This window comes from Erpetoichthys calabaricus, chromosome 10 (genome assembly GCF_900747795.2).
Source record: "Erpetoichthys calabaricus chromosome 10, fErpCal1.3, whole genome shotgun sequence".
In the NCBI taxonomy this organism is placed as follows: Eukaryota; Metazoa; Chordata; class Cladistia; order Polypteriformes; family Polypteridae; genus Erpetoichthys; species Erpetoichthys calabaricus.
The window spans coordinates 95,587,946-95,612,959 of NC_041403.2; the positions used below are offsets into that span (position 1 = coordinate 95,587,946).

At 35.5% G+C, this 25,014-nt stretch overlaps 1 protein-coding gene across 1 annotated transcript in view; it reads left to right on the forward strand.

Annotated features, from left to right (window-relative positions):
* znf512b (zinc finger protein 512B) overlaps nucleotides 1–22,812 on the forward strand; it is a 99,377-nt gene extending 76,565 nt beyond the window's left edge. Inside the window, exons 7-16 of the mRNA XM_028811644.2 lie at nucleotides 286–414; nucleotides 6,819–6,943; nucleotides 7,416–7,508; nucleotides 10,299–10,397; nucleotides 11,866–12,033; nucleotides 13,578–13,778; nucleotides 14,308–14,409; nucleotides 15,034–15,096; nucleotides 15,335–15,433; nucleotides 17,996–22,812. Coding sequence (XP_028667477.1) covers nucleotides 286–414; nucleotides 6,819–6,943; nucleotides 7,416–7,508; nucleotides 10,299–10,397; nucleotides 11,866–12,033; nucleotides 13,578–13,778; nucleotides 14,308–14,409; nucleotides 15,034–15,096; nucleotides 15,335–15,433; nucleotides 17,996–18,295 — 1,379 coding nt within the window. The 3' untranslated portion in view covers nucleotides 18,296–22,812. The remainder of the gene's footprint in view (nucleotides 1–285; nucleotides 415–6,818; nucleotides 6,944–7,415; nucleotides 7,509–10,298; nucleotides 10,398–11,865; nucleotides 12,034–13,577; nucleotides 13,779–14,307; nucleotides 14,410–15,033; nucleotides 15,097–15,334; nucleotides 15,434–17,995) is intronic.
* Nucleotides 22,813–25,014: the final 2,202 nt, after the last annotated feature.

Sequence of the window (25,014 nt, forward strand, 5' to 3'; positions counted from 1 at the left end):
ATATAAATTATGTTTTTTTAGATATATTAAATAAATGATAACGATATGTTGGGATTAGTTTTACTGAAAATTAAATGTAGTGTTTATTTTATCCCTTTATTGCTCCAATACACATTGTTTGTTTTTAAATAGATTAATTAGTTATTATTGCAACATGTTGAACTCCGTGGGCTATATAAACTTCAATATATTTTGTGGCCGTTTAAGAAACGTGGTGCATTTTTTTATAATCAGTATTTTTTTCTTCATGATTAATTTAATACAGCATTTCTTGACTTTTTTCAGGACTCCCAAAATCTGAGGAGAAAAAACCTGGGAGAGGAAAACAACCAGGAGGAAATACTTGCAGGGGGAAGCCTAGAAAGAAGTCAGCAAGCTCCAGCTTTAAAAAAGAGTCTGTAGTCTACTCTCCAGGTGCATAGTCCACTTCCTGTGGTGTATTTATTTTATTGTAAGAAAACGTCTGCATTAAGTGACAGTTTTGCCCTTCAGTACATGTATCATTTTAATTTATGAAGAGATACTCAAAGTTAAAAAAAAAAAAAAAAAAAAATTTCCTTGTCCTCCAGCTTTACTTAATAATAATAGAGAGGAACCAAAAATAAAATGGCAATGGGTCCAGTCAGATCTTTTTCTTTTTAGATTGGCTCACAAACATTCACTCTTACGACAAATGAAGTTTGCATACTTAACAAAATAAACTGCAGGAACTGGTAACAACAATTCATGTGTCTGCAAACTTTAATTATTGTGTCCTTTTTTTACAATGAGATCATCTGTTTCTCCTATCTCAAAGCTTAGTAGATGCTGCCAGGGATTAATACTGAAGCATTCTTGAACTTTTCTTGGGTTCCTGTTTAAACATAATTGTGTGAATACAGGAACCAGAATTGTGTGAACATATAGTAGGATGATGTCAATGTCTGATCAAGCAATGTCATTAGAAGGTTTTATTTAATAAAAAGGCCACACAGTGTAAGAGTTAGTTGTGAAAAGGCCAAACCGTGTAAGAGTTAGTTGTATACCCTTGGCACAGCTCTTGCATAGCCTCTACACTTTTTTCATTTTTCAGCATGTGTTTATTTGATATGTTTTTATTTTTTACTATCAGGCTTTAGATCAGGCATGTCAATCACGCGGCCCGCAACAGAAATCTGTGCGGCCCGCATGACAGATCCTAGTTAGCACTGAACTTGTACAAAATGATTACTATCGTTTGTGATTGAATCATTCTGCATCTTCGGTGTTACTTATTGACTTTTCTTACTTCTGCCTTCTGACAAAAGCGCGTTTTCCCATGGCATTACGGTACCGGAAACGTCATCTGCTAGTATAGCCACGAGCCTTGACCAAAGTTAATGAGCCGCAGCGTCACAACTGAAGTGCTAGGCTGCAGCAGGGGTGGCCTTAGGCATGTGCAAACTGTGCACCTGCACAGTGCCGCCAAATCCCAGGGGCCACCACGCCAATATATATTGAATATAAAACAGAAAGAGAAAATAACGACACAGCTGACGGCAATGTGGCTGAAAAACATTCTGTTTCTTGTTAATTAGTACGCTGTATTTACAAATGTCGCTAGAGTCGGAGCAGTAAGCTATATGTAGTATTATAATGTTTTGCCGTAATGAGAATATCATGGGCCGCCACGTGGTTTTCAAGTTATGGACATGCGTATATAGAAGCATGTCATGAGCACGAGGCGGCTATGCAGTGTCCGCAACGGATGTGGCCATCCGCCGTGCATAAGATACCGTATTGACATTGCCAGGCGAAGGGGCCACTGATTCTTTCTCTGCCCAGGGCCGCCACAAGCCTAGAGCCGCCCCTGCTAAGGCTACACTACTGACTGGGCTGCTGAGACTGGCCACTGGGCAGAACTGACCATCACGAATAGTAATAGCCCGCATATTTTCACGTTTTTTTGCTCTAGTTTCATGTAATTTTGTGCTAGTATTGTAATGAACAGTTAGTGCAGACTACAACTGAAGATCTGAAGTGGACGCGAGAAGTTGGTGAGTTGTTTATTAACATATTTTTGTGATTTTGAGTTTGTAAAATTATTGTAGGTCAGGTGGCTTTTTGCATATCGGCTTATTTTACAATATAAACTTTGAAGTAAACTTAGTAAAGTAAAATTTGATTTTTGGAGGATTGGTTTTCCAACTTAAATTACTGAGCAATGAATTCAGTGAGCATTTTCGTGATTTCAGTTCACACAAAGGGCATTGCGCTGTTCTCTTACAACGTTGAGAATGCGCCTGAGAATATCCAAATGGAATTGATTGAAGTGCAGTCAGATTCAATTCTGAAGGCAAAATACAACGAAGTTGGTGTGCCAGGCTTGTATGCTTACCTGCCACCCTCGTATGTGCAGATCCATAAGTTGGCATCGAGAGTACTGTCAATGTTCGGAAGCACTTACCTTTGTGAGCAATTGTTTTTGTTAATGAAAGCTACCAAAACCCCACATCGCTCAAGACTTACAATCGAGCACCTTTCATCCCTCATATAAGTTGCAGCTGCACAAGACTTCAAACCTGATATTGACGAACTGGTTACTAACAAGAGATGCCAAGTGTCGGGACAAAAGAAATAAATCTCACACTGTAAGGCTTCTATATAAGCAGTGAATATAATATAATGAATATCAATCATCAAGACACTATATAAAAGCGGTCGGGATTGTCCTTCCGTCCCGTGAGTGTAAAGCGTAGCCGTATTCCGCTTATCACAGACGTACTACTTGTGGCTTGCGATACGAAGCGACGTGATGTGAGCAGAGTTCTGGTGCTCCCATCGTTCCCTTGCTTTTGTGCGCAATGCGCTGGAAAAATAGACAGAATTTTGTCTCTGGAAATAATTAATGTTGATAGAGTACAAATGCCTCACCGCGTAGTAAATATCAGGGGAGATGGTGCTTGCTTATTCTCATCTATAGCTTATTTAGTGCATGAAACTCCGTCTTTAGCAGTACAGATTCGGGCTGACATTTTACGACATGTTTTAAGTAATTGGTCAAGGTTTCAGCCATTTACAATGATGCCGTCAGGAATCTCTTATACAAATGAGCTTCAGTATCTCACTGAAATGTCAAAGTCTCAAACTTATGGTACCATTCCTGAGCTAATGGCAGCGGGAGAGTTGTTCCCCAATGAGTTTCAAGTATATTATTATGGAGTCCTATACTCCAAGTTTGGACAGGCACTCGAGGGGATAAAAAAAACGTAGCTTTTTGGGAGATGTTATGAATGGGCACTTTGATGTTCTCATTCCCTACACTTACATGCCTGATGTACACATGGAGCGCACACAAATTGAGGATAAAAGTCGGTCGGTCGCATTAAAAGGCGGGTGAGCCTAGTAAAATAATAAGGACCTAGCTAAAAGGTTAAGACTCTAATTCTACACTGTTGTATGGAGACTGCATGGAAATAAATTGCTTTTCTTTAAACTTTAAGTGTTACATTTTTTAAAGTTTTCAGTATTGGAAAGAAAGCTACAGTAACTTAGTATAATAGTATTTGTTACAGTACGACCCACTGACGCACGTATGGCAGTCGAAGCGGCCCACCAATGGTAGTGAGTTTGACATGCCTGCTTTAGAGACTAAAATCAGGCAAGTTAGAGGTCAGAGATACTTGCAAATTATAGTGCAGAGTTTTCTCTCTCACACATGGTGCTGCATTTTGGCTTATCTTTTGTTGAATAAATTATGGCAAAGTAAGATCTGTGATGTGTGTTTCTCCAGCTTATATTTAAAGTTTAGGATTTGATGATACTAAGTTGTTCTAACTTAATTCAGCAAAATTTCAAAGATGGTGCATTCAACATTTTTACTTCAGTGTAATTAAATATTTACATAATATATTATAAAAGGGAAAAGTCACTAATGTTGGTCCAAAACATTTAGATGTATATAGATACACAGGAAGGGAAAGAGAGAAGCTGTAAAGAGACTTTGTGACTTGAGAATATTTACCTAATAAAGTGACCTGTTAGGTAGAATGAATGATGAAACAAAAGTTTTCAGATTATTGTGTAATTAAAACATTTAATATGTGTATTTGGAAGGATACAGTATGGATACGATACTTCCATTTAAATTACACTTCAGTCATACTACAGGAAATTGCTCAATAGAAGATTTTACAATACAGTACAATCAAATGTACTGTAAAGTAATGTAGAATCAAGTCTATTAACTTAAATAATGTTTATTATGCGCACAAATATAAGTATAGTAAAATGAATATGAAGTTGAATCAGAATAATAATTAAAAATTTGAAACTAAACACATTGGGTCAAGTGAAGTAAACAAGTGTCATAGACAGATTGGTACAAAGTGTCTAGGTTGACTTTAATAGATCTAGGTGAATGTGTGTTTGTGTTCATTTCTTTCTCTTCATCGTCAAGCTTATGCTCTGGTAGGGCAGACAATCTCAGTTCTTCCGTTATACTTTTCTTTAAGTACGTGAGTGTGTGCCTCTTGAGAGTACATGAATATTTAAATAAATTCTGTATCTCAAAAACTATTAATGCAAAAAATTTGCAAATCAGTGGGTCTGGTCCCATGAATAAATGGAGCAGACTGCAAAAATTCTAAATACTGGACCATGAGGCAACTTCTCAGAAGAAGATAGGTAAAGTTATCATTGTACATAGGTCTTAGTATTCAGGTCAGATATCCCAAAACTGCTTGTTCTCAAATGATCTGTCTTTGCTGGGATGTAGCATCCAGGAGTTTTACACAATGCAAAAACATTTCCACTTTAAATTGTAAAATTAACATGTGAGAATCAATTTAGATTTTTCCACTGACACATAAGTCTCACTGAAGCCAAACGTTCAATATAAATGTCTGGAGACAACCATGAATGAATTTTGCTGAAAACTGGGTGGAAACAATTAGATGACTCACTATGTGTCATATTTCTAAACTGTAGCACTTAAAGTAGGGCCATTGATTTTGAACTGCAAAGATCATAGGTACTCTTGTTAACCTGGTCCAACAGCAGGCTTCTGATTAAGGATCTTTTATTGTCATTCCAACATCCATGTGCAGAAATTATATTCGGTACTTGGGTCCTGGTAACTAAACAGTGCCCATGATAACCCCATGAAAAACACACATAATAAAAAGTAGCCTCTTAGCCCCATAGACTTTATGATAAAGTATCACAGATAAAGATAAATAGAACAAAATAACATAAATACAGTAAGAGAATTATAGCTAAAATAAATATTATTGCCGTATGCCCTGTAATTAGCAGCAAATAAAAAAGGTAGTAGCAATAGTTTAGTACATGAGACTACTGAAATAATGTGCAAAGTGTAGTATAAATCACACAGAGAGTACAATCAGATTTAGTGATGTTGTATTCATTAGTCTAACAGCATCCAAGCATTTAAGAAGAAGCTGTTGCTCAACCTGGTAGTGCTAGCCTATAAGCTGCTCAATCATCTGCCCGATGGGAGGGGACAATCAGTCTATGTGCAGGATGAGTGACATCTTCCATAATGGAGGATGCTTTACTTTTGCACCTGCTGGTGTAAATGACCTTGATACTGGGTAGGTGGCTGCCGATGATCCGCTTTACGGACTTAACCACCTGTTGTAGTGCTGTCCTGTCTGCAGTCAAGCGGCTGCAGTACCACACTGTAAGACAGGCAAGGATGCTCCCTACCACACTCTTGTAAAAGGAGTTCAGAATAGAGGGGCACAGTCCAGCCCATTTCAGCCTCCTCAAGAATTAATGGCTTTGGTGGGCTTTCTTTACCAGACAGGCTGTATTGTAGCTCCAAGAGAGGTCATTTGCAATATGTACACCCAGGTTTTTGAAATAGGTGACCATTTCAACCTTTCCTCTGTTGATGTAAAGGGGAAAAGTAAGGAGAGGGCCAGTCCGCTGAAAGTCCACAGTCATTTCCTTAGTTTTCTTGACATTGATGCTAAGATTGTTGTCCTTACACCAGGTCTCCAATTGTTGTCCTTACATTAAGCCTCCAGTATAGCCACTTAACATCCTGTATGCTGACTCATTGTTATGAGTGACAAGTCCTGCCACCGCTGTGTCATCTGCAGATCACTCTGATTGTTCGGATAGTGAGATATGTAGTAATAGGTCATCAGAGTATACAGTAGGGAGCTCAAAACACATCCCTGGGGGGGTGCTGTTGTTGAAAATGATGGTAGAAGATGTAATGCCGTGGATTCTGAGTGACTGGGGCCTGTACGTTTAGAAAACCAAAAAAGAAAGTTGCAGAGTACTGAGTTTGATCCAAGTAGGGACATTTTGTTCACCAGTGTTTTGGTGATGATGGTGTTAAAGGTAGAGCTAAAATCCAGAAGAGTTATCTGACGAAGGAGTCCTTTCTCTCCAGGTGGGTGAGTGCCAGACATGGCATCAGCAGTGAAGGCCTTTTTGCCTTCGACTTTGATTTTTGACTTGCAGTCAAGCTTCACAATAGATAATATAGATTCCAGGTTACTGTCTTTGTGCTTGTATTTTTGACATTTTATCTAGTTCACCTCCATTTTTCAAAGGTTGCTTTCTTTTACAGCAGACATAACATCAGGTCATATATATTGTAAATTGCATTTTTTTTCTAAAAATAATGATCCTACAAGTGAGAAAATGACATTATGCAATTGAAGTATTGCATTTTTTTTCTAAAAATAATGATCCTACAAGTGAGAAAATGACATTATGCAATTGAAGTTGCTATTTTGTCTTCAGATAGGTTTCCTGTTGGCTGTTACTCTACAAAAGTTTCTCATACCTAAGTTGCTGTTTGCATTTTCATATCTTTTCAGGAAGCCAAGAAGAACAGTGGCAGCACATAATCTCAGAGAAAGGTGAAATCCTCTGTCCCACCTGCACACTTGTTACAAGAAAGACTGTTCCCGGTCTCAAAAAACACATGGAAATCTGCCAGAAAGTATGAAAACACGTTTTTGCTATTAACTTGTCAGGGTTTAATAAACTCTTTTTATTTTCAAAAGAAAAACACAAAATACATTGTTTTAGAATAGTTATATCATTGTATCAGCTTTCATTGTCATCCTGAGTGACCACTTAAATTTTACAGAGATTATTCTAGGATTTCCCTTAATGGCAATTTACAATATATAAATAAAAATCATACTATGGCCTAATGCTGCTTTTCCACCAGAAACCATAATGAGGGAGAATGTCCCTCCACATGTTATTTACTGCAAGCAAGAATACTTAAGCCAAGCTTAAGTTATACATATTTTTGTGTATATGTAAAAGAAATTAATATGATGGTAAACTATTCTATTTGTTGTTTCCCAAAGAATAGAATTTAATGAAAGTATTTTCTTTTTTTTATCTTATAAATATATTTTATCTTTGTTTAGATATGTATCTTATCAACCCCATTTTTTTAGCTACAGGATGCCCTCAAGTGTGAACACTGTTCAAAGCAGTTTAAGTCCAAAGCAGGACTGAACTACCATACAATGGCAGAGCATATTAACAAGGTAAATTGACGGAATATAGAGTTGTTATGCTTTTACAGCTAAAGCTGGTGTACTCTTAAAAGACATATTTTGTAGGCATCTTCCATTTAAACCATAATAATTATTATAGTAGTTTAAAGTAGCATCTGTGTATAATATGCAAAGAGGTGAGATTCTTAATAATACAAATTCACATAGATCAACAGAATATTATGTGTTTCTAAATCTTTATTTAAGATGCATGGTATTGTAACACACACCATAACAATAACCACCAAAAGACGACTGTCTTAGTATTTTTTACCAGACATCAAATGCATTCACAAAAAGCTTTTGGCTCAAGTTTGAGTAAAGTGTATATTAACATGTTAAGTCGAACCATCTGTTGGAGCTTAAGATTACATTGACATGTTTTCATTAACATAATTTCATTCAAATGCTATATTCTGCAAACTTTGTACATTGGGCTACAGTATGTTTTTGCAGAGTGACAAAACACATATAGTATGATGTCTAGCCTAAGATATAATTTTAAACAAGAGGATCCAAAGTCTTTATAAACACTAAATATTGTACAAGCATTCCTCATTCTGTGCAAACTTTGAAACTCTATTTTAGAGCCCATTAAAGTCAGGCAAGGACCTTTCTTCCGACTGTTGCTCACTGAACATTAAATGCATCCTGTTGATAGTCTGTTTATTTACATTGCTGTATGATTACTTGGGTGTGCACCTGTTTCAAGTTAGTTAATTCTCCTTTCTATTTGCGACTCTTGTTGTTTGCAGATTTCTTCCCATTTATGCACAAAAACATTAGCCACAGTGACATTTTATTGAGACGTTTTTATATGGAGAGTAACATTAAGCACATATACAGCTGAGTGCACATTTAAAAAATAGAATGTAAAAAATGAATTCACCAGCCTGTTTAAGTCTATAACTACCTGAACTGGAACCCTTTATTTTTTACTAAGAAGTTTAGAGCTTTAGGTCTTGCACTTCTTTTGAACATTACTCTGAATTTAATGACTAAATAAAATAGTCATATCACACACATGTGAAAAATTGCCTTTAGAAAAATAAATTTTACATTAGTCACAGTTTTCTCATAGTTTTTCTACATTTAGGTAGGACCTTTTCCATTTTTTTTTTTTGACCAAATGTGATCTTCTAGGGCGGCACGGTGGCGCAGTGGGTAGCGCTGCTGCCTCGCAGTTGGGAGACCTGGGGACCCGGGTTCGCTTCCCGGGTCCTCCCTGCGTGGAGTTTGCATGTTCTCCCCGTGTCTGCGTGGGTTTCCTCCGGGCGCTCCGGTTTCCTCCCACAGTCCAAAGACATGCAGGTTAGGTGGATTGGCGATTCTAAATTGGCCCTAGTGTGTGCTTGGTGTGTGTCCTGCGGTGGGTTGGGACCCTGCCCAGGATTGGTTCCCTGCCTTGTGCCCTGTGTTGGCTGGGATTGGCTCCAGCAGACCCCCGTGACCCTGTGTTCGGATTCAGCGGGTTGGAAAATGGATGGATGGATGATCTTCTAGTCAGTTCCTTGGTTGCATGCCTTAGTAGCACAGTTTGTGCTGCCCAAAGATCTGGACCTAAAGATTCTTTTTGGTCTTGGCCTGAAATCCACTCTTTACCATTATTTTATCCTTAAGTATATAAGGCATTTGAACCATAAGACTCCCTGTTATGGTTAAAGCAATAGGGTTACATTAGGATAAACGAAGTCTTGCAACTTTTTCATTTGTTAAGTGTAGCCATGCTTTTGTATATGAACACTACTGTAAGTGAGGCAGAATTTATTACATATATACACATTGTCAGATTTTAACATAGTCCTAGGGGTGATGTGTTAAATGCCCATTATTAAAACAGAACTGTGCTTGAGGCCTAGTTTCGTAAAGCAGAAATCAAGTGTGTTCTTTGGGATCAGAGTATATTCCAATTGATCTCTGTTGCCCAAAGCAAAAGAACAAGCAACGAAATTCCTCTTAACGAAGCTTTATAAGCCTTCACTTCTGACTTAGAGAACCTGGTTTCAGCTCCTTCATGTTAGGATGTGAAATGAAGAGGGATGACACGTTGGAGATGCATGGTGGTGTTAGTGTGGGGATGCTTTGCCATCTAAAAACCTCGACAGATTGCCATAATTGAAGGAGTATGAGCTGTTCTCAGTATTCTAAAGGAGAATCTTAAGCCATCCATTTGTGAGCAGAAGCATAGTTAAATCATGCAGCAAGAAAATAATCCATAGCACGGCAGAGCAAGTCCACATCAGAATGACTGCAAAGAAACAAGATAATGTTTTGGACTAACCTTTCATAGTCCAGACTTAAACACAATAGAGATGCTGTGGCAGGATGAGAAAGAACAATAGATTCTTGAAAACCTACCAGTGTTTCTGAATTAAAGCAGTTCTACAAATAATAGGGGGGTAAAATACCTCTGTGGCAGTGAATAAGAATAAATCATAGTAAGTGTTTGGTTGCAGTCATTGCAGCTAAAAGTGCTATAACCAGCTACTGTATTAATTGTTAGGGGGCAATTACTTTTTAGGACAGCTTGAAAAATTGTTCATTCAATAAATAACTTAAAAATGTTTTTTTTACTCCAGTACCTTTTATGTAACAGTATATTTGGCTTAATTCAGTGTCAAAGAATTTGTAATAATAATAACTGGTGTATAAAAGACATTTACATTGTATATTTTTGCCAAAACGAATTAGCATAGTTAAAATGTAAAATGTTGTCTATTTTTCTTCTTGTTGACTTAAATAAATAAATTCTAATATACATGTTTTTGTTGGCATGTGAAGCCCATTGTAAGTGGTGACTCTGTCTATGATGAACAAGAAGAACGAGAGCGGCTGAGGAAAGTTCTGAAACAAATGGGAAAGCTGAAATGTCCCAGTGAGGTACTAAAGTTTACATCTTTTGCAACTGGCCAAGCTATACCATCTGTAGTGCTGTGTCAAAGCTCCAGGGACCTTGATTCCGTTACAAACCAGGTCGCTATCCATATTACATACACATCCAGCTTACTCTACAGACATTGGTTTAATTGGTGAATCTAAATTAGACAGTATGAGCGAGGACTGTGGATATATGTGAGTGTACCCTTCAGTGAACTGGCTTCCCATACAGGATAAGTTCTTCTCTTTTATGAGGGTACAGTGATACTCTAATACCATCTTGACAGAATAGAAAAAGAAGAGGAAGACCCAGATGCATAACTGCTCACATATATTAGACAGTGGAGTAATTTTTTTCTTTGAAACCCACTGTTGCAAATGACACTGGTATTTGGTGTTAACTATTTAGGTAAGCATAGGGCCTGTTTCTCACAATAAAGACTCTCATGTGTTTAGCATCCTCTTATGCTGTTGTACATCTGGACCTTCTGCTTTTATTCATTTCTGGTTAGATCCAGTTCACCCCCTTCTTTCAAGACAGTAGTAGGCACCTTCGTATAAAGTCTCAATTTCTTTGGCACTTCATTTTGCAATACAATAATAGATTGAAGTGTCACTTGAGAAAGCTTCTTTGTCTTGGCCATTTCTGAACCCATACTTGAAGTTTAGGTATGCAAGTACCTTTCAACTTAAGTAAAGACAATTGATTTGGCTTTACTCAACAGAGTAACAGGCTAACAAAACTACAGGGGTTTCTCTGATAACAAAATAGCTTTTAAACATAATTAAATAAGGATGAGCTAAGAGAAATTAACATAAAAATGGGGGTTTGCAGTCATATGTGGCTAATAAATTCTAAATCAATAATTTCAAGCAGTAATAGTCATTTGCAACATTAGTAATGTCTTGAATATATATTTTAAGTGAATTTAACGATACCTTGATAAAGTATTAGCTTACAACAAAAACATGAAAATGTGTTGCTTATGCGATGGTTTAACATGAAAATGTGTTGCTTATGCGATGGTTTGCTAGGTGACAGTGATAACTGCCTTATATAAAATTAAGGCAAAGTGCAACAAAAAAAATCTTGCCTTTTAAGCAGGTATCTGTAACTAAACCAGTGCACACTGTCTACATATGTATTTGTATGACTCTACTGATACATCATGTTGATCTTTTTAAGAATATATATCAGAAAAATATACAGTGTGGGCACATTTGGCAGTACGCTGGGGGAATTCACTGTTAATCTTTATAAATGACTGTAGGGTTTAAATGGTGAAGATGATAGCATGCCTGGTACCATTCTGTTAAAGACTGTATACCATCCTAATATTTGTGATTGCTACTCAAGGTCACATAACTTAAAATAAAAAGTAAGAGATGGTTCTTTTAATTATCTCGATATATGACATACTTGTCATTTATAATCAGAAGAAAGGGTTTATCCTTTTTGGGTTTTTTTTAGGTCTGCACAGCCACATTCTCCAGCCTCATGGGTTATCAGTATCACCAGAAACGTTGTGGAAAAGAACCTTCTGCTGTGGAAAAGCCTTTCTTTGTTTGCAAACAATGCAAAAAATCATACAAGTCTAAAGCTGGCCATGACTACCATATTCGTTCAGAGCACCCTGCGGTAAGATCTACAGTATATAGTGTTGTCACTTTTTGTTTTTACAGTCTCAAAGGTTGTTAAATACAGTGAAATCTATTTATTAATTCTTACTGTAAGCATAAATATTGTAGTAATCTTTAAGATTGAAGGATAAAATAATTTTACTCCAAATTGGATGCTTCAACAGCAGTTTTTGCAGTCACTTGTCACTAGTTTCTTCTATGATAATATATACTCTGGTGGCTAAATTTTTCTTTAAGTTTAAAATCTGTCTATTCTGCTGGACCACACCCTTTCCTGTTGAGAATGGTGAGTAAGTTGTTTATTGACGTTTCATGCAGAGAGTTGGGTGAATTACTAGGAATTTTAAGCACCAATCAGGAAACAAAGAGTCCCTTTACTTAAGCGTGTTTCTAAGATTGTGCATAAAGGCAGCAGTATCACAATATCTAGTAGCCTTACTCGAACTGCTTATTGAAACCAGTGCTTTATTATAAAACATCAGCTTTTTTAGGTACAGTACACTATTTTTAATCAAACTCACAGCAAAATGTACTTATTGATCAATAGTACATTAGACGTGGTAGCACTCTGTTGAAGCTAGAAGTTGGGAAAAAAAAGATTAATGATATTAAAAATATTGTAAGTTACTGAACTATAGAGTTTTAAAACATTTCATGTACCATTATGACATTAAATATAATCAAATGTAACCATGAGTTTAGCTGTATAAGAATATTTTGATTTAATAATTTCAACTGCTAACTTAGTGGCTCAATTTAGACTGTTTGGTTGTACAAGTAAATTGAGTATTTTATTATGTAATTAAAGGTCAAGACCAGATTAAAGTAAAAATAGTGTGTGGCCTACAGCTAATCTTTCATTACACCATAAGAATAGTTAAATAGCTTAGGAAAAGGAAAACAGTGTTACATGTATAGATAAGTCAAGACCCAAACAGTCATTATAAGGTATAGAACATACATTTTCCCAAAATTTGTTAACACTTTTTGCAGTTGAAAAGCAAAACATTTGTATTAATATATACTTTAAATGAGAGTAGTGCAGTGGTTAGTGCTGTTACCTCAAGGAGTCCTGAATTCAAAACCTGCTTCCAGCTGCTGTCTTTGTGGACAGCACATGTTCCCAACATCTGTATGTTTTTTCCACAACCCTTTTAGGTTAACTGGTCATTCAGCACTGGTTCTGTGCAGGTTTGATTTCTGTCTTGCAGGTAATGCTGCTGGTTAGTTCTAGACACCCATATATTAGAATTAGATAAAGCAAATTTGAGAATGTTATATTGCTTTATATGATTTTACATACTAATACACATACAGAGTTACTTGTGCATTAAGTTGCTATGATAATCTCACCTTTTCTTATCCTAAACTTGCTTTAAGCATTAGCATGTGAATAAATACATTTTAATATTCAGGTGGTTAAAAAAATATTAAATACATGACTTTTGTTTACAATTAAATTAAATTTTACTGAAAGACTAGTGTTGATTTAGTGTTTTTTTTTTTTTTTTGCATATTGCTAAAATGACTTGCATTATGTAGAAGAATCCACAACCCAAGAAGAAACCTGTAGAAAAAGAGGAGCAAGAAACAGAAGAATTTGGTAGAACCCCCAGTGGACGAGTTCGGCGAAAGTCTGCGCAGGTTGCAGTCTTCCACCTCCAAGAGATTGCAGAAGATGAGCTGACCAAGGACTGGTCCAAACGTAGAATGAAAGATGACCTGGTTCCAGACACCAAGAGAGTGAGACTAGGCGTTTAATGTGGTCTGGAGGGGTATGGGGTTATTAAGTGATTTTAAAGGAAAGTTAGCAGCAGTAGAGTATCACAGAGCAGGGTATGGTCACTAGAGGGAAAAGAAAGAGGGATAAAACACTTGAAATACCTTCTCTCCAGTTGTTGGTGTCAGGACACTGTAAAAGGTCAGTAAACCCTGGAGGTGAATTGGGGTTTGCAGAGGTTGTTAATCTGAGTGCTGCAGTCATCCAGCTCTACAGTAGGTACCTCATTGCCCTTATCTGAATTTTACTTGTGTTTTGTTTTTAATAAAGTTGCCTCTTTTAAGAGGAGATGGTCTTCAAGCAATCTTTGTAGTTGTTTAATGCTCTTTTAATTGCAACGTCAGCACTATAATTCATCTGACAGGTTGGCAAGATAGTGGACCTGTTAGTGTGTTTCAGTAATGTAAAATATTTTGTCTGTGGTTGCAACAGAATGTTCCAAATAGTGTGAAGTCTATAAATGTACAGTTAATCTGTGTTTCTGCATTTCAGCTTAACTACACACGACCTGAGCTTCCAAAATTTAACTCAAAAACCTTGGAAAACTGGAAGAATGAAGTTAGGGAAAAAGGATTCATCTGCTGTCCAAACAATGTAACTAATTACCTGAAAATCTTTAAAATAAAATGCTGCTTTTATTATATGTTAAATTAACATCCCAAAAATGTAATATGGCAAATCTTCTTTTAAGCAGTTGGGGCAAATAGCATTCACTGTAAAGCTGACCTTATTTTTTGTGCATTGCATACATACGTTTGATAGGGTAAAAATATTAGTAGAGCAGACATTGAAAAATGAGACAAGTAGGAGATGTGTGCTTTTGACACATTGCCATGAAATCCTTCAACTAAGAATGAACCATTAGCAAAAGTACATTCCACATCAGAAGTACACTACCACAATCTGTCAGAAATACAATGTACTTTAGTTTAATTTTTTTTTGGAATGCCTTTAACAGTAAAAACTATATTTTAAATGTTTTTTCAATATGTACATTATTTTAAAAATAGCAGTTTGTATCTAAAATGTAACATCAATCTGGAAAACATTAAGATTTGATGCAAAATAATAATAAGTAAATATTCATTGCTTAATATATTTAAACTGACTTGTTGTTTTCATTTTTAAAAATTTGTATATACAGTATTATTCTGAAGAAAAGAACTACAATTGTGAACATTCAATGACAGTTAAAATAGTACTTTTTTAAATTTCCAGCGGTGTGAAGCTGTTTACTCGAGTGTTTCAGGACTGAAAGCCCATCTTGCAAACTGTATTAAGGTACTCAAGTGCACATATCATTTACTGCTAAATTTGAAATCAGATGAAAGTAAACTACTTTTCATTTGAATTTTTATACAACCAGTTGTGGTAAATAAATGTTAAAAGTACCAGCATACAGCATGAATGTTACCTTACTATTCTGCAACACAGTGGGATTATCTTTAAATCTAATATATGATAATCCTACAAAGATCGTTGGGGTGTTAATGCTGCCTTTCTTTGTTTCTTTGTTCAGGGTGGAGGTTCTCTTGGAAAATACAGATGCCTTCTGTGTCAGAAAGATTTCAGCTCAGAAAGTGGAGTAAAATACCATATTGGTAAAACACATTCAGAGGTAGGAAGGAGTAGCATCTTTTTCCTTTTTGCAGGACATATATAGAATTGCTGAACACAGTTCTTGGTCATACTTCCAAAACCTTTCAACTTCAGTATGCTCACTTGCTTTCAAAATCATTTAGCAGAAAAAGAAACAGAACTGTATGTCTTCTGAGTTTTTTCTTTTCCGTCTAGAAGACACACGAGCACACTAAAATAGTAATAAGCTGAATTAAAGAGTCAAATAGTACAAATAATTATACTGTAGCAATGTAGAATCAAAGAAATGTCTTTCTATAGCTAAGTTTCCATCCAGTTTTTTGCGACGTTTTGTTATCGACAAACAGAATATACGTAAAAAAAATGTGCGAAATTTGCTGTCTCCAGCCTGTTTCCATCAAACTGGCTTTTTATCGATAAAATGGTGACGTCATCCCCCCCCAAAACGAACTGTCGCATAACTTTTGTTGTATCGCGAAAAAAATCTGCCCTTGAGCCGTTTCCATACATAATTTTGTGTATGTCGCAAATTATCTACCTTTTGTTTTCCACGTTACACCCCCTCCACTAAACAAAGAAATGGAGAGATTATTCAGACAGTTTTTTGAAATTTGCCAGCTTACTGTTATTTCAGTTTCACAAATAATTGGAATTGTACATAATATCCGAAGACGACAGCAGAATGAAGCAGTTGCTTGTCTGAATAGCCTTAGAGCTCGAAGAAAGTACCAGTGCGACGAAACCCACGGGTATGGGAGAGACGACGGAATAAGACCTTCTGGGAGGAGGTGGTGGAGAGACACTTAACAGAAAATCTCTGGCTGCAACATTTTAGAATGACACGGCCGACGTTTGACATGTTGTGTGGATTCATCAGTCCTGATGTTGCGCCCATCACAGGTTGCCACCGACCACCGGTTCCAACCCAAAAGCGGATTGCCATCGCCCTTTACAAGCTGGCAACCTGTGCCGAGTATAGAGTAGTTGGAGAAACTTTCGTGGTTAGTAAAACTACCGTCCATCGATGTGTATATGCTGTGTGCACCGCTATTAAAGAAAAATTAATGCGGCGTTATATCAGACTTCCGACTGTAGCGGAGGCCAATGAAATTGCATACCGCAATTCCTTGGTGCATCTTGTGCCACAGATTTACGGTGCGCTGGATGGCACGCATGTGCCTATTCTTCCCCCGACGGAAGGCTACCGCGATTACATTAATCGCAAAGGGTGGCCATCTATTGTTCTCCAGGCCCTTGTTGATGACAGGTGCATGATACGAGACATTTGCGTTGGCACTCCTGGAAGTGCCCATGATGCAGCTGTGTTTGCAGCATCGGATCTGTAAAGGTGAGCCTACCTTTCAACATCCCTTCACAGTGCGATAACAACTGAATTAACCTGCTTCCCTTAAGGTTTTTAATTAAAACTGAAATTTGAATTAATACAAAATAACGACGTTTAATCAAAAAAAAAAACTCTCTTCATCAGACCATGCGAGCCGCTCCGCCATTCTCGTTTTGATTGCACGTGATGAAAATGTGACACATTTATTTGCGTTAAAGCCCTTTTTTCCGACAAAAACTGTTTCCAATGTAGTTTTTGCGACATCTGAAGTATCGACATGGAATTTATGCGCTAAAGTTAAACGGAAAAATATTATGTCGACACGTACAACATTTTATCGATAATTAGCATTTCCATCAGCTATATCGGTAAAAAATTTGAAGCGCTAAATATTTTTTCGCAAAAACTCCTTGGATGGAAACCTGGCTTATGAGAGTAAACCTATTTCAAACTGAAGAATTTCAAATAACGTAAATCCTCTACTGAGTTTTCCCATGGCACATTATTTTAATTAGTATACCACAGGAAAACAAAGCACTTTATCAAATAGCAAATAGTGAACAGATTTTAAAAAAAAACAACTATTCAATGACACATATTTTGATTTTTTTTTTAATCAAAAACAGCATTAATAATTGGTGTTGGATTGTTCTGTACAGGCTGATATGATGCAACACAATACCCACCAAATTTTTGATTGGTGGGTAGTATTCTATTGTGTGCCCCACAATGGAGTGGCTCACTGCCTTGTGCCTGATGAATGCTGGGATAGGCTCCCAACTGCCACGCAACCTAACCTGCCCTGGATAAGTAGAAAAAAGGAAGGATGGATGTATTGTACGGTGCTGGTTATGTTCAGTTTAGTTCATCTCATTTTTACATACTGCTTTTCAATGAGAATAGGCTAAGAATAGTTGCCCAGGCTTACAAATACAAAATAATTGCAAACATATGGTACCATGTAAAATGTATGTACATTACAGACTTGTCTTTAAATGAACAGTAGTTGAATCTGTACGTTGTGGTAGAATATTTATATACAGTATCTCCTCCTGGATACTATTTTATTAGGCATTAGACTCCTTTTTCCAAATGAGTAGATTTTAATTATTTCAGACTGATTCTGATTAAATATAAAGTAAAAACAATATTTACACTGTAATCAACATGACACTGCATCACTGAGAGTGCACAGAACCAACAATATTATCTGCAAATCCCTCTTCTTTTTAACAGAATTGGTTTCGAGCAGCTAATCGGGTATCTCACAGAAGTAAACAAAAGGAACAAGATGGCTTAAAAAATGCAGTGGCTAAAAGCACAACAGGAAAAAAGCGTGGAAGAAAACACAAAGAAAGGCCTTATGAACTAACTCACCCAATTGTTGAGAAGACCAGCTCAAAGACTGGTACTGGCAGTGAATCAAACTGTGTCATTTTGGAAGCTGGAAACCACAGAATTCGTGAAGAGAAAAGAAAAGATGTGAAATTTACAGCTAAAAAAAGGGGACGGTCTAGAAAGAACTGTCTTGAATAAACCTTGTGGGCAGTCACTGCACTGTTGGTATTTTACTTGTTTTTGAAGGAGAGTTTTTAGAATTCAGGGTATGAAAACATGTTTCTTCAGTTTAAAATAGTTTTAATTTCCCTTTTGTAGCTGTTCTTTAACATTGCAGGCTTCCTCCAAATTACGAACAACTTCTTTATGAAAATTCAGGTACTCAGAAATGCTCTTTTGTTGTCTTGCAAACTACAATGAAGCTGAATTTTCAACGTTTTGAAAACTGAATGTGGGATGATTTTCAAGTGTATGCTGATAGCTCAAACATCTGATCATCTTTGAATCTTTCCAAGTATATTTTGTTATAGCCTGCAGATTAGGGTGTTGCTAGATGTTGGGGATATGCAATCACAGTCTCAGTCAATATCGCAGGTGACACCACATCCACATGCTATGGTTAAATCAACTTGTCACACATGCTGCCCAAGTCTTCTCGCATCTTGAATATCATGCCCGCAATAAAGGTTGTGAAAGAGTTGAAGATAAAAGACCATTCCTTTAAATGTGAAACTTGAAGTGAAAAAGTGTATGTAAACAGCCTTGTCAAACAGTAGTCAATGAAAGGAAAATGTCTTGTAAGGGTTTTTTATATCTGATGTTGACATTAAATTAATTCTGCTCAGTTTTCATGTATTTTGGTGTTATTTGAGCAGACATTGATGGTCTTGTCAGCCAGAGGCCACATATTTTTTTGCATTTAAACTGATGGGTATTATGTGTTTTACATTTTGATAATTCACTGTATGAAGGGATTTTCAGAAAATGATTTGCTTCGCAACATGGGGGAAGCCTGTATATGTGTCTCACTAAAACACATTGCATCTTCTAATAGATATTGAATGAGTAACAGTGGGTTGCTTGATGTGTTCAGTTATATTGTAATTCTAGTGGCCTCATGCTATAGGTAAACCAATATAGATTCTGCCTATATACAGAAGTCAGTCAAAAGCACTATATATCAATTTCCATTGTATTTTATAATTAAAGAATTCTACTCCCATTCAGTTTGTTTGAAACATTAATCTACATTTAGCAATCATTTTTGCCATTTTTTTTAAAACCTATTCATTGTCTTGTTCTTTTCGAAAAGAAAGGCCTGTCCAAGATTTTGTGTCTTGTGTGTGCTTCCTAGTTTTTCTTTCTCTAGTTGTTATGATGATTTCTTAGCTTAGCTTGCCAGCATTACTGTTCTCAGAGAGTGCCTCATCTTTGTGTTCAATGTACAGGGTTTGTTTTGCATGTTTTTATACACTTTTTTTAAGCATGTATTCTGCCAGAAACTCTGTTTTCTTTTACGCCACTATATTTTTCTAATAATTGTGTAGGTAATTATTTCAAAATTTTTCAAGTCATGACAGAACAATAAAAAGAAACAACAACACATCTTTTGTAGGACTTCTTATTATTACTATAGTAAGAAATGCACATAAGTCTTATTTTAATAGTAGTCTACCTGTCATAATTTGATATTAAAATTTAAATAAATGGCAATCACAAATCTAGTTTAAATCTGACAACAAAAAGTTGCAACTTAAGTCATGTCCTCTCCACACCACACACACAAAGAATAGAACCAATAAAAAAATCCCCACCTAACAACCCAAAAACACCTCAAAAATTTAGCAAAGAAAAAAGTGATGTATGATTTAGCAATCAAAAGCAGGATTGCAAATTACAGACCTTTGCACAGAAAATCATATGAAGCACTGGTTCAGGTTGACTGTGGGCAGTCATATTATAGATAGATTAAACAGAGAGAGCATACAAAGAATCTGTCTTATCTGTGCATTCTTTCTGGTGTATTACTCATTCTGTATACCTTCTTCCCTGCAAGCCTTAACTGAGAGAAAGCTGGTATAGAAAAATGAATATGAAAAATTAAATGATAAAATGTAAATACATTTTATAAATATAGTGATTATTTTCTTTTACGCTGTTCTGCATGTAGGAATAGTAGACCTTTTTTATGCTTGCTTCTCAGTTCACTGCAATCTCGGTGGCCAAGCAAATAATTCTTTTTTTTTTTTTTAATTTAGACAATTTAATAGTTTTTTACATTTATTATATTCTTGTATCTTTTTTACATTTTATGACTGTTATTAGTGTTTTAGATGGTTTTTTTCCCCATTTTCTGAGTAATGACCAGATGTGAGTAACCAGATGCTCTAAACTGTGTAATCATCTGATCTGAAGAAAATTCCAGTTCAAGATCATAGTAAAACAAGTTATAGTAGCCACAGATGTGTTCACTCTTGCTTATACTGTATGACAAGCTGAAGTTATATGTACTTACCCATTTAGGGTATTAATACCTACTGTATTCAAAAAGCTGATTGTTATTAATTAACCAATGGATTGTTGGCTTGAGTAGTGTGGATCTTCTACAGAATAGTGGTAACTAAGGTGAGACTTAAGGATTTGTAGAAGCCTCCTGATTTTATCCACAATCTGTCACCTCTTTATGAACATAATTTTAGTAAATGACTGAAGGAATGATATTGTAGGTACAACAGCCAAAATGAAATTCCTGTGCAGGGTGGCCAAGTTTATGAGTTCATGGACCAAAGGGTAGATCTCTTGCTTATGAGTATTTGAAGCAGCCATTTAAAGTGGTTCCAACATCTAGTGAGCATATCACCTGGGAAATTTTATAATAACATTGGGAATTTTCCAGAAGAAACTTTTATTGGCCAAAATAAGAGTTGGGTTTGAACTTCTTAGCTTGTTAACTAACTACCAAGACAAATGATGAAAAATTAGTCAGAGTTTGTAATGCTTTTGTTTTCCATTTTTATTGAAATGTTGATTTTGATGAATATGTGAGATGTAATAATTTACCTGGTAGACTGTATCCTCTTTAAGTGACCATTTCTTTGTACAGTTTTGTTGTTCTTTGTTATTTTTTTATATTTCACAATTAATATAGTATTTTTTTTTATAAGTAGATGTTTATGTTTATACAATATTTATATTCACCTTGCAATGTGTGGAATCTGTCAGAACAATTAAGATGTTAGACTTACCATATCTGCTGATGAATCTAATCAAAAAATCTGTTAAAATCCAGTAAGGCCACACTGAGTTTCCATTTGGAATACTGTTTGCAGTTCTGGTCACTACAGTATAAAATAGATAGCTGCAGTAGAAACTGTACAGAGAAAAAATATATGTACATCCATGACCTTTCAGGTATGACCAACTGAGATATCTTACAGTGACTCAGTGTCCTTCAGTCCTAAGACCTCACAACAACTAAATCCAGTTTTAAAAACTTTCCAAATTATTTTTAATAAAATATTTACTCATGCAAATGCACTCTAAAGAAGCTACTTGTTTTGGAAGATGTTACTTGGACTATGGAGCAAACTGCCTGTTCATTTGTTGAAATTTGTAGCCTACCATCTTTAGATCCTGTATTACTAGATGTATAATTGTACTACAGCAACATTACTTTCACCATCCAAATGAATTAGATGAACAGAATAGGCTTATTTGTATTCTTTACTATATGTTCTTTTGTTACTGTTCTGTATTAAAGTGTAATTTCAAATTAGCCCAAGATAAATAAAGTATACATTACAAAAAACAAATTTATATTTCTATACATTTAGCAAGAAGTTTACATTTGCACAGTAACATTACATTCAGACACATTAATTTAGGAAGTGTTTGCTCATTAAATATTTAAATCCCTAATTGCAGATGCAGTCCATCTATTTACAGTATGATCATTCTTTCCAGGATGATCTTTAATACTATGGTTTTATTTTAAGTGGGTGGGATTTTTTTCTTAAATGTTGTGAGTATTTACAGTGGTAACCTAGGGCGTCTGGTACATTGATTATGGATCCTTTACTGTGGAGCATTATGAGGATTAACATGACTTAATTAATGTACAAAAAACTTCTGAAGTGAATTTAAAACAATTAAAGTATAAGTAGCACAGCAGATATTGTGGCCTTAAATTATTTGGAACATTTTTCAGTTCTATTTGGGGTGTGTTATCTGTGGATTTTGCATCTATCTGTTTCACATACAGTACACTTTCAAAGGCATGCAGTTAGGTAGATTAACAAATCTAAATTGGCCTGGTCTGCAGTCCTGTATGAGGTTTTCTTGTTGTAGACATTAGTCTGAAAGAACTTAGCCTGAATGTTTTGTTTCATATTATTCATGCAATTTTGAACATCTCAAATTTGCACCTTTTTTAAGTAAAATGTATACATATTTACTTCACTGGTCATTTGATCTATGCAGGTGGCCCAGTACATACAGTAAACAGTGGTCCATCTCAGGGCATACACACAATTACAATTCATCTGTTTTGAGATGTATTGAATTTTAAAAATTGCAGTCCAATAATAATTGCAAATGCATAACATGTTAGGATGACAATCCCAGAAATTGCACTGAAAATAGTATCTGATTCAGGGAGCTATTTGACAAGAAAGCTCCATGTAAAGTAGTTTTTCATGTAGAATAATGGGAAAATAGTCTTCATACAAGTAATTTAGCCTAGGATATTACAACAAATATTTCATAGCACAGTGTTATCTTGTATTACTCCAAATATTACTCTTAAAGCATCAGGTATGATTGAATATTAGGACAAATTTAACAAGTGAAGAGACGAAATGTATTGTGGAATTTGACAACAAATAATTGATGATATGTGAACATAAATAAATGTTTCATAAAATATGGTTTTGTTCCTTTTTTACATGTATTTATTCAATTATTTCTTCATTGATTTATTTCAGTGACACGGCATGAAACATGAATCACTTTCACTCCTCACAGTTGAGAGAGCATGCTGTAAGTGTTTTCTTTTGGTTGGTAAATCATTGGTAGAGTGGACATAAATCTTTAGCCATTAAATGCCTCATTTACAGTAGACACATAATAATGAATTCCATTCTTGATCTAAAGGAGCTACTTCTTGCACTAATTATGGGCACATTTTTCTTTCACTCATATCCACCACGGATGCTCTCACAGTCACAATTTCCAACATCTCCTTCACCTGTGATTCATCAAAATCAAAATACAGTTCTTGCTAAAGCATACCCTCTCAACTTTGATGGGCGAAAATGATGGTTTTCATTTCTAGCTGTATTGCATGTTAAAACTGTCACTAATGATAAACATTTCATGACACATTTTATTTATGGTCACATTATCATTGTGTTTTTATGTATTGTCACATTTCTCAATACATTTATTTAATTACTTTCCTAAGTATTCCTTGATAGTTTTAAGGGACTTTAGATCCAAAGCTATCCAAGAAATGTACCAAAAAATACAAAAAAGTATACAGAGGAACTGGAATCCATTTTTAATCTAGTTTTACCATCGCAGGTGTCATGAGCCTTGGCAGCCACTGGTGCAGGCAGGATGGCAATTCACACACACAAATGCATTAATTCAGGCCTAATTTAGAATTATCAACAAATTGAACATGCATGTTCTTGAGATGTGTGATAACATTGGCATACCTGCATTAAGTTTGTACAAGCTCTGATAGAACTGAATATTTGAATCCAAATCATACATTCATTAATCTCAGTTTTGCAGCAAGCTTGCTGGTAAAGGTTTTTAGACATTTTAACAATAATTACTTGGCCTTGGGCCTGGTAGTTTGGTTTAATGTTGCCTTTTTTTGTCTTGGGAGTTTGATAACGGAATGTAACCACCTTTTAAGACTGAAGAGTCAAAGCTGTGTTTCCAATACCTTGCTAGATGGAGCATCAGTAGGGCTATGACTGCAACTATAAAAAGCCATGTCTGCTCAATGTAATAAATGGTGCCTGCAGTCTAGCAATGAGCTTTTAAAAACAATTAGTGACTAATGGTTTTATCTTCTCTTGTTTTATCCTGTAAGATAATTTGTACAAAGAGCTGATAGTAAAATATAATTGTACTAGTATCAAGGAAAAACAATGCACATAATCATCATGAAATCTTTCATCTTCACATCACAAACCAGCCATAAACAAGTAAAAGATTATTTGGTAAAACTTAATTTGGTTAAGCAAACAATAAAATACTGTCCATACTATTTAATATAACTTAATGTGCATTATCCCCTTTCAAACATGTTGATTTTTTAGTAAAAGAAATGTTAGCATTTTTCAGATTGCATCAACTAATGCATATTTTCTAACATCATGAATCTTATATTGAACCCAGATTAAATTAATAAGTTCTACACAGTTAATTTAGTTCTCATTCATTCGGTTTATTACTGTTATCTCTGTTATACTGTGTGTTATATATACAGTGTGTGTGTGTGTGTATATATATATATATATACACACACACACACAATACACAACTGCTTTTATATGAAATGCTGAAAGTGGTTACTGCACCTTTTTTAAACTGTTACTCATAAAAACTGTTCTATTAACGGTGCCATTTACCTAATAAAATGCTTTTTTTCCATTTTGAGTTTTTTATGTTGTTTTATATGATAATGTCTATGCGTTGATCTTAGAATAACTTAAAATAGGGAAATTTGATCAGAAGCATGTAAGATTCCGTACAAAAAAGTACTTTTACTTTCTTCGTCTTCTAGACTGTCATTTACATTGATGCCAAGTTCAGTCGTCCTCTCATGTCTGGGGGAAAAAAAAAAACACGTGCGCTGCATTTTCAGACTGAATCCTCTCGACGTATCGTATTGCAGACTGCAG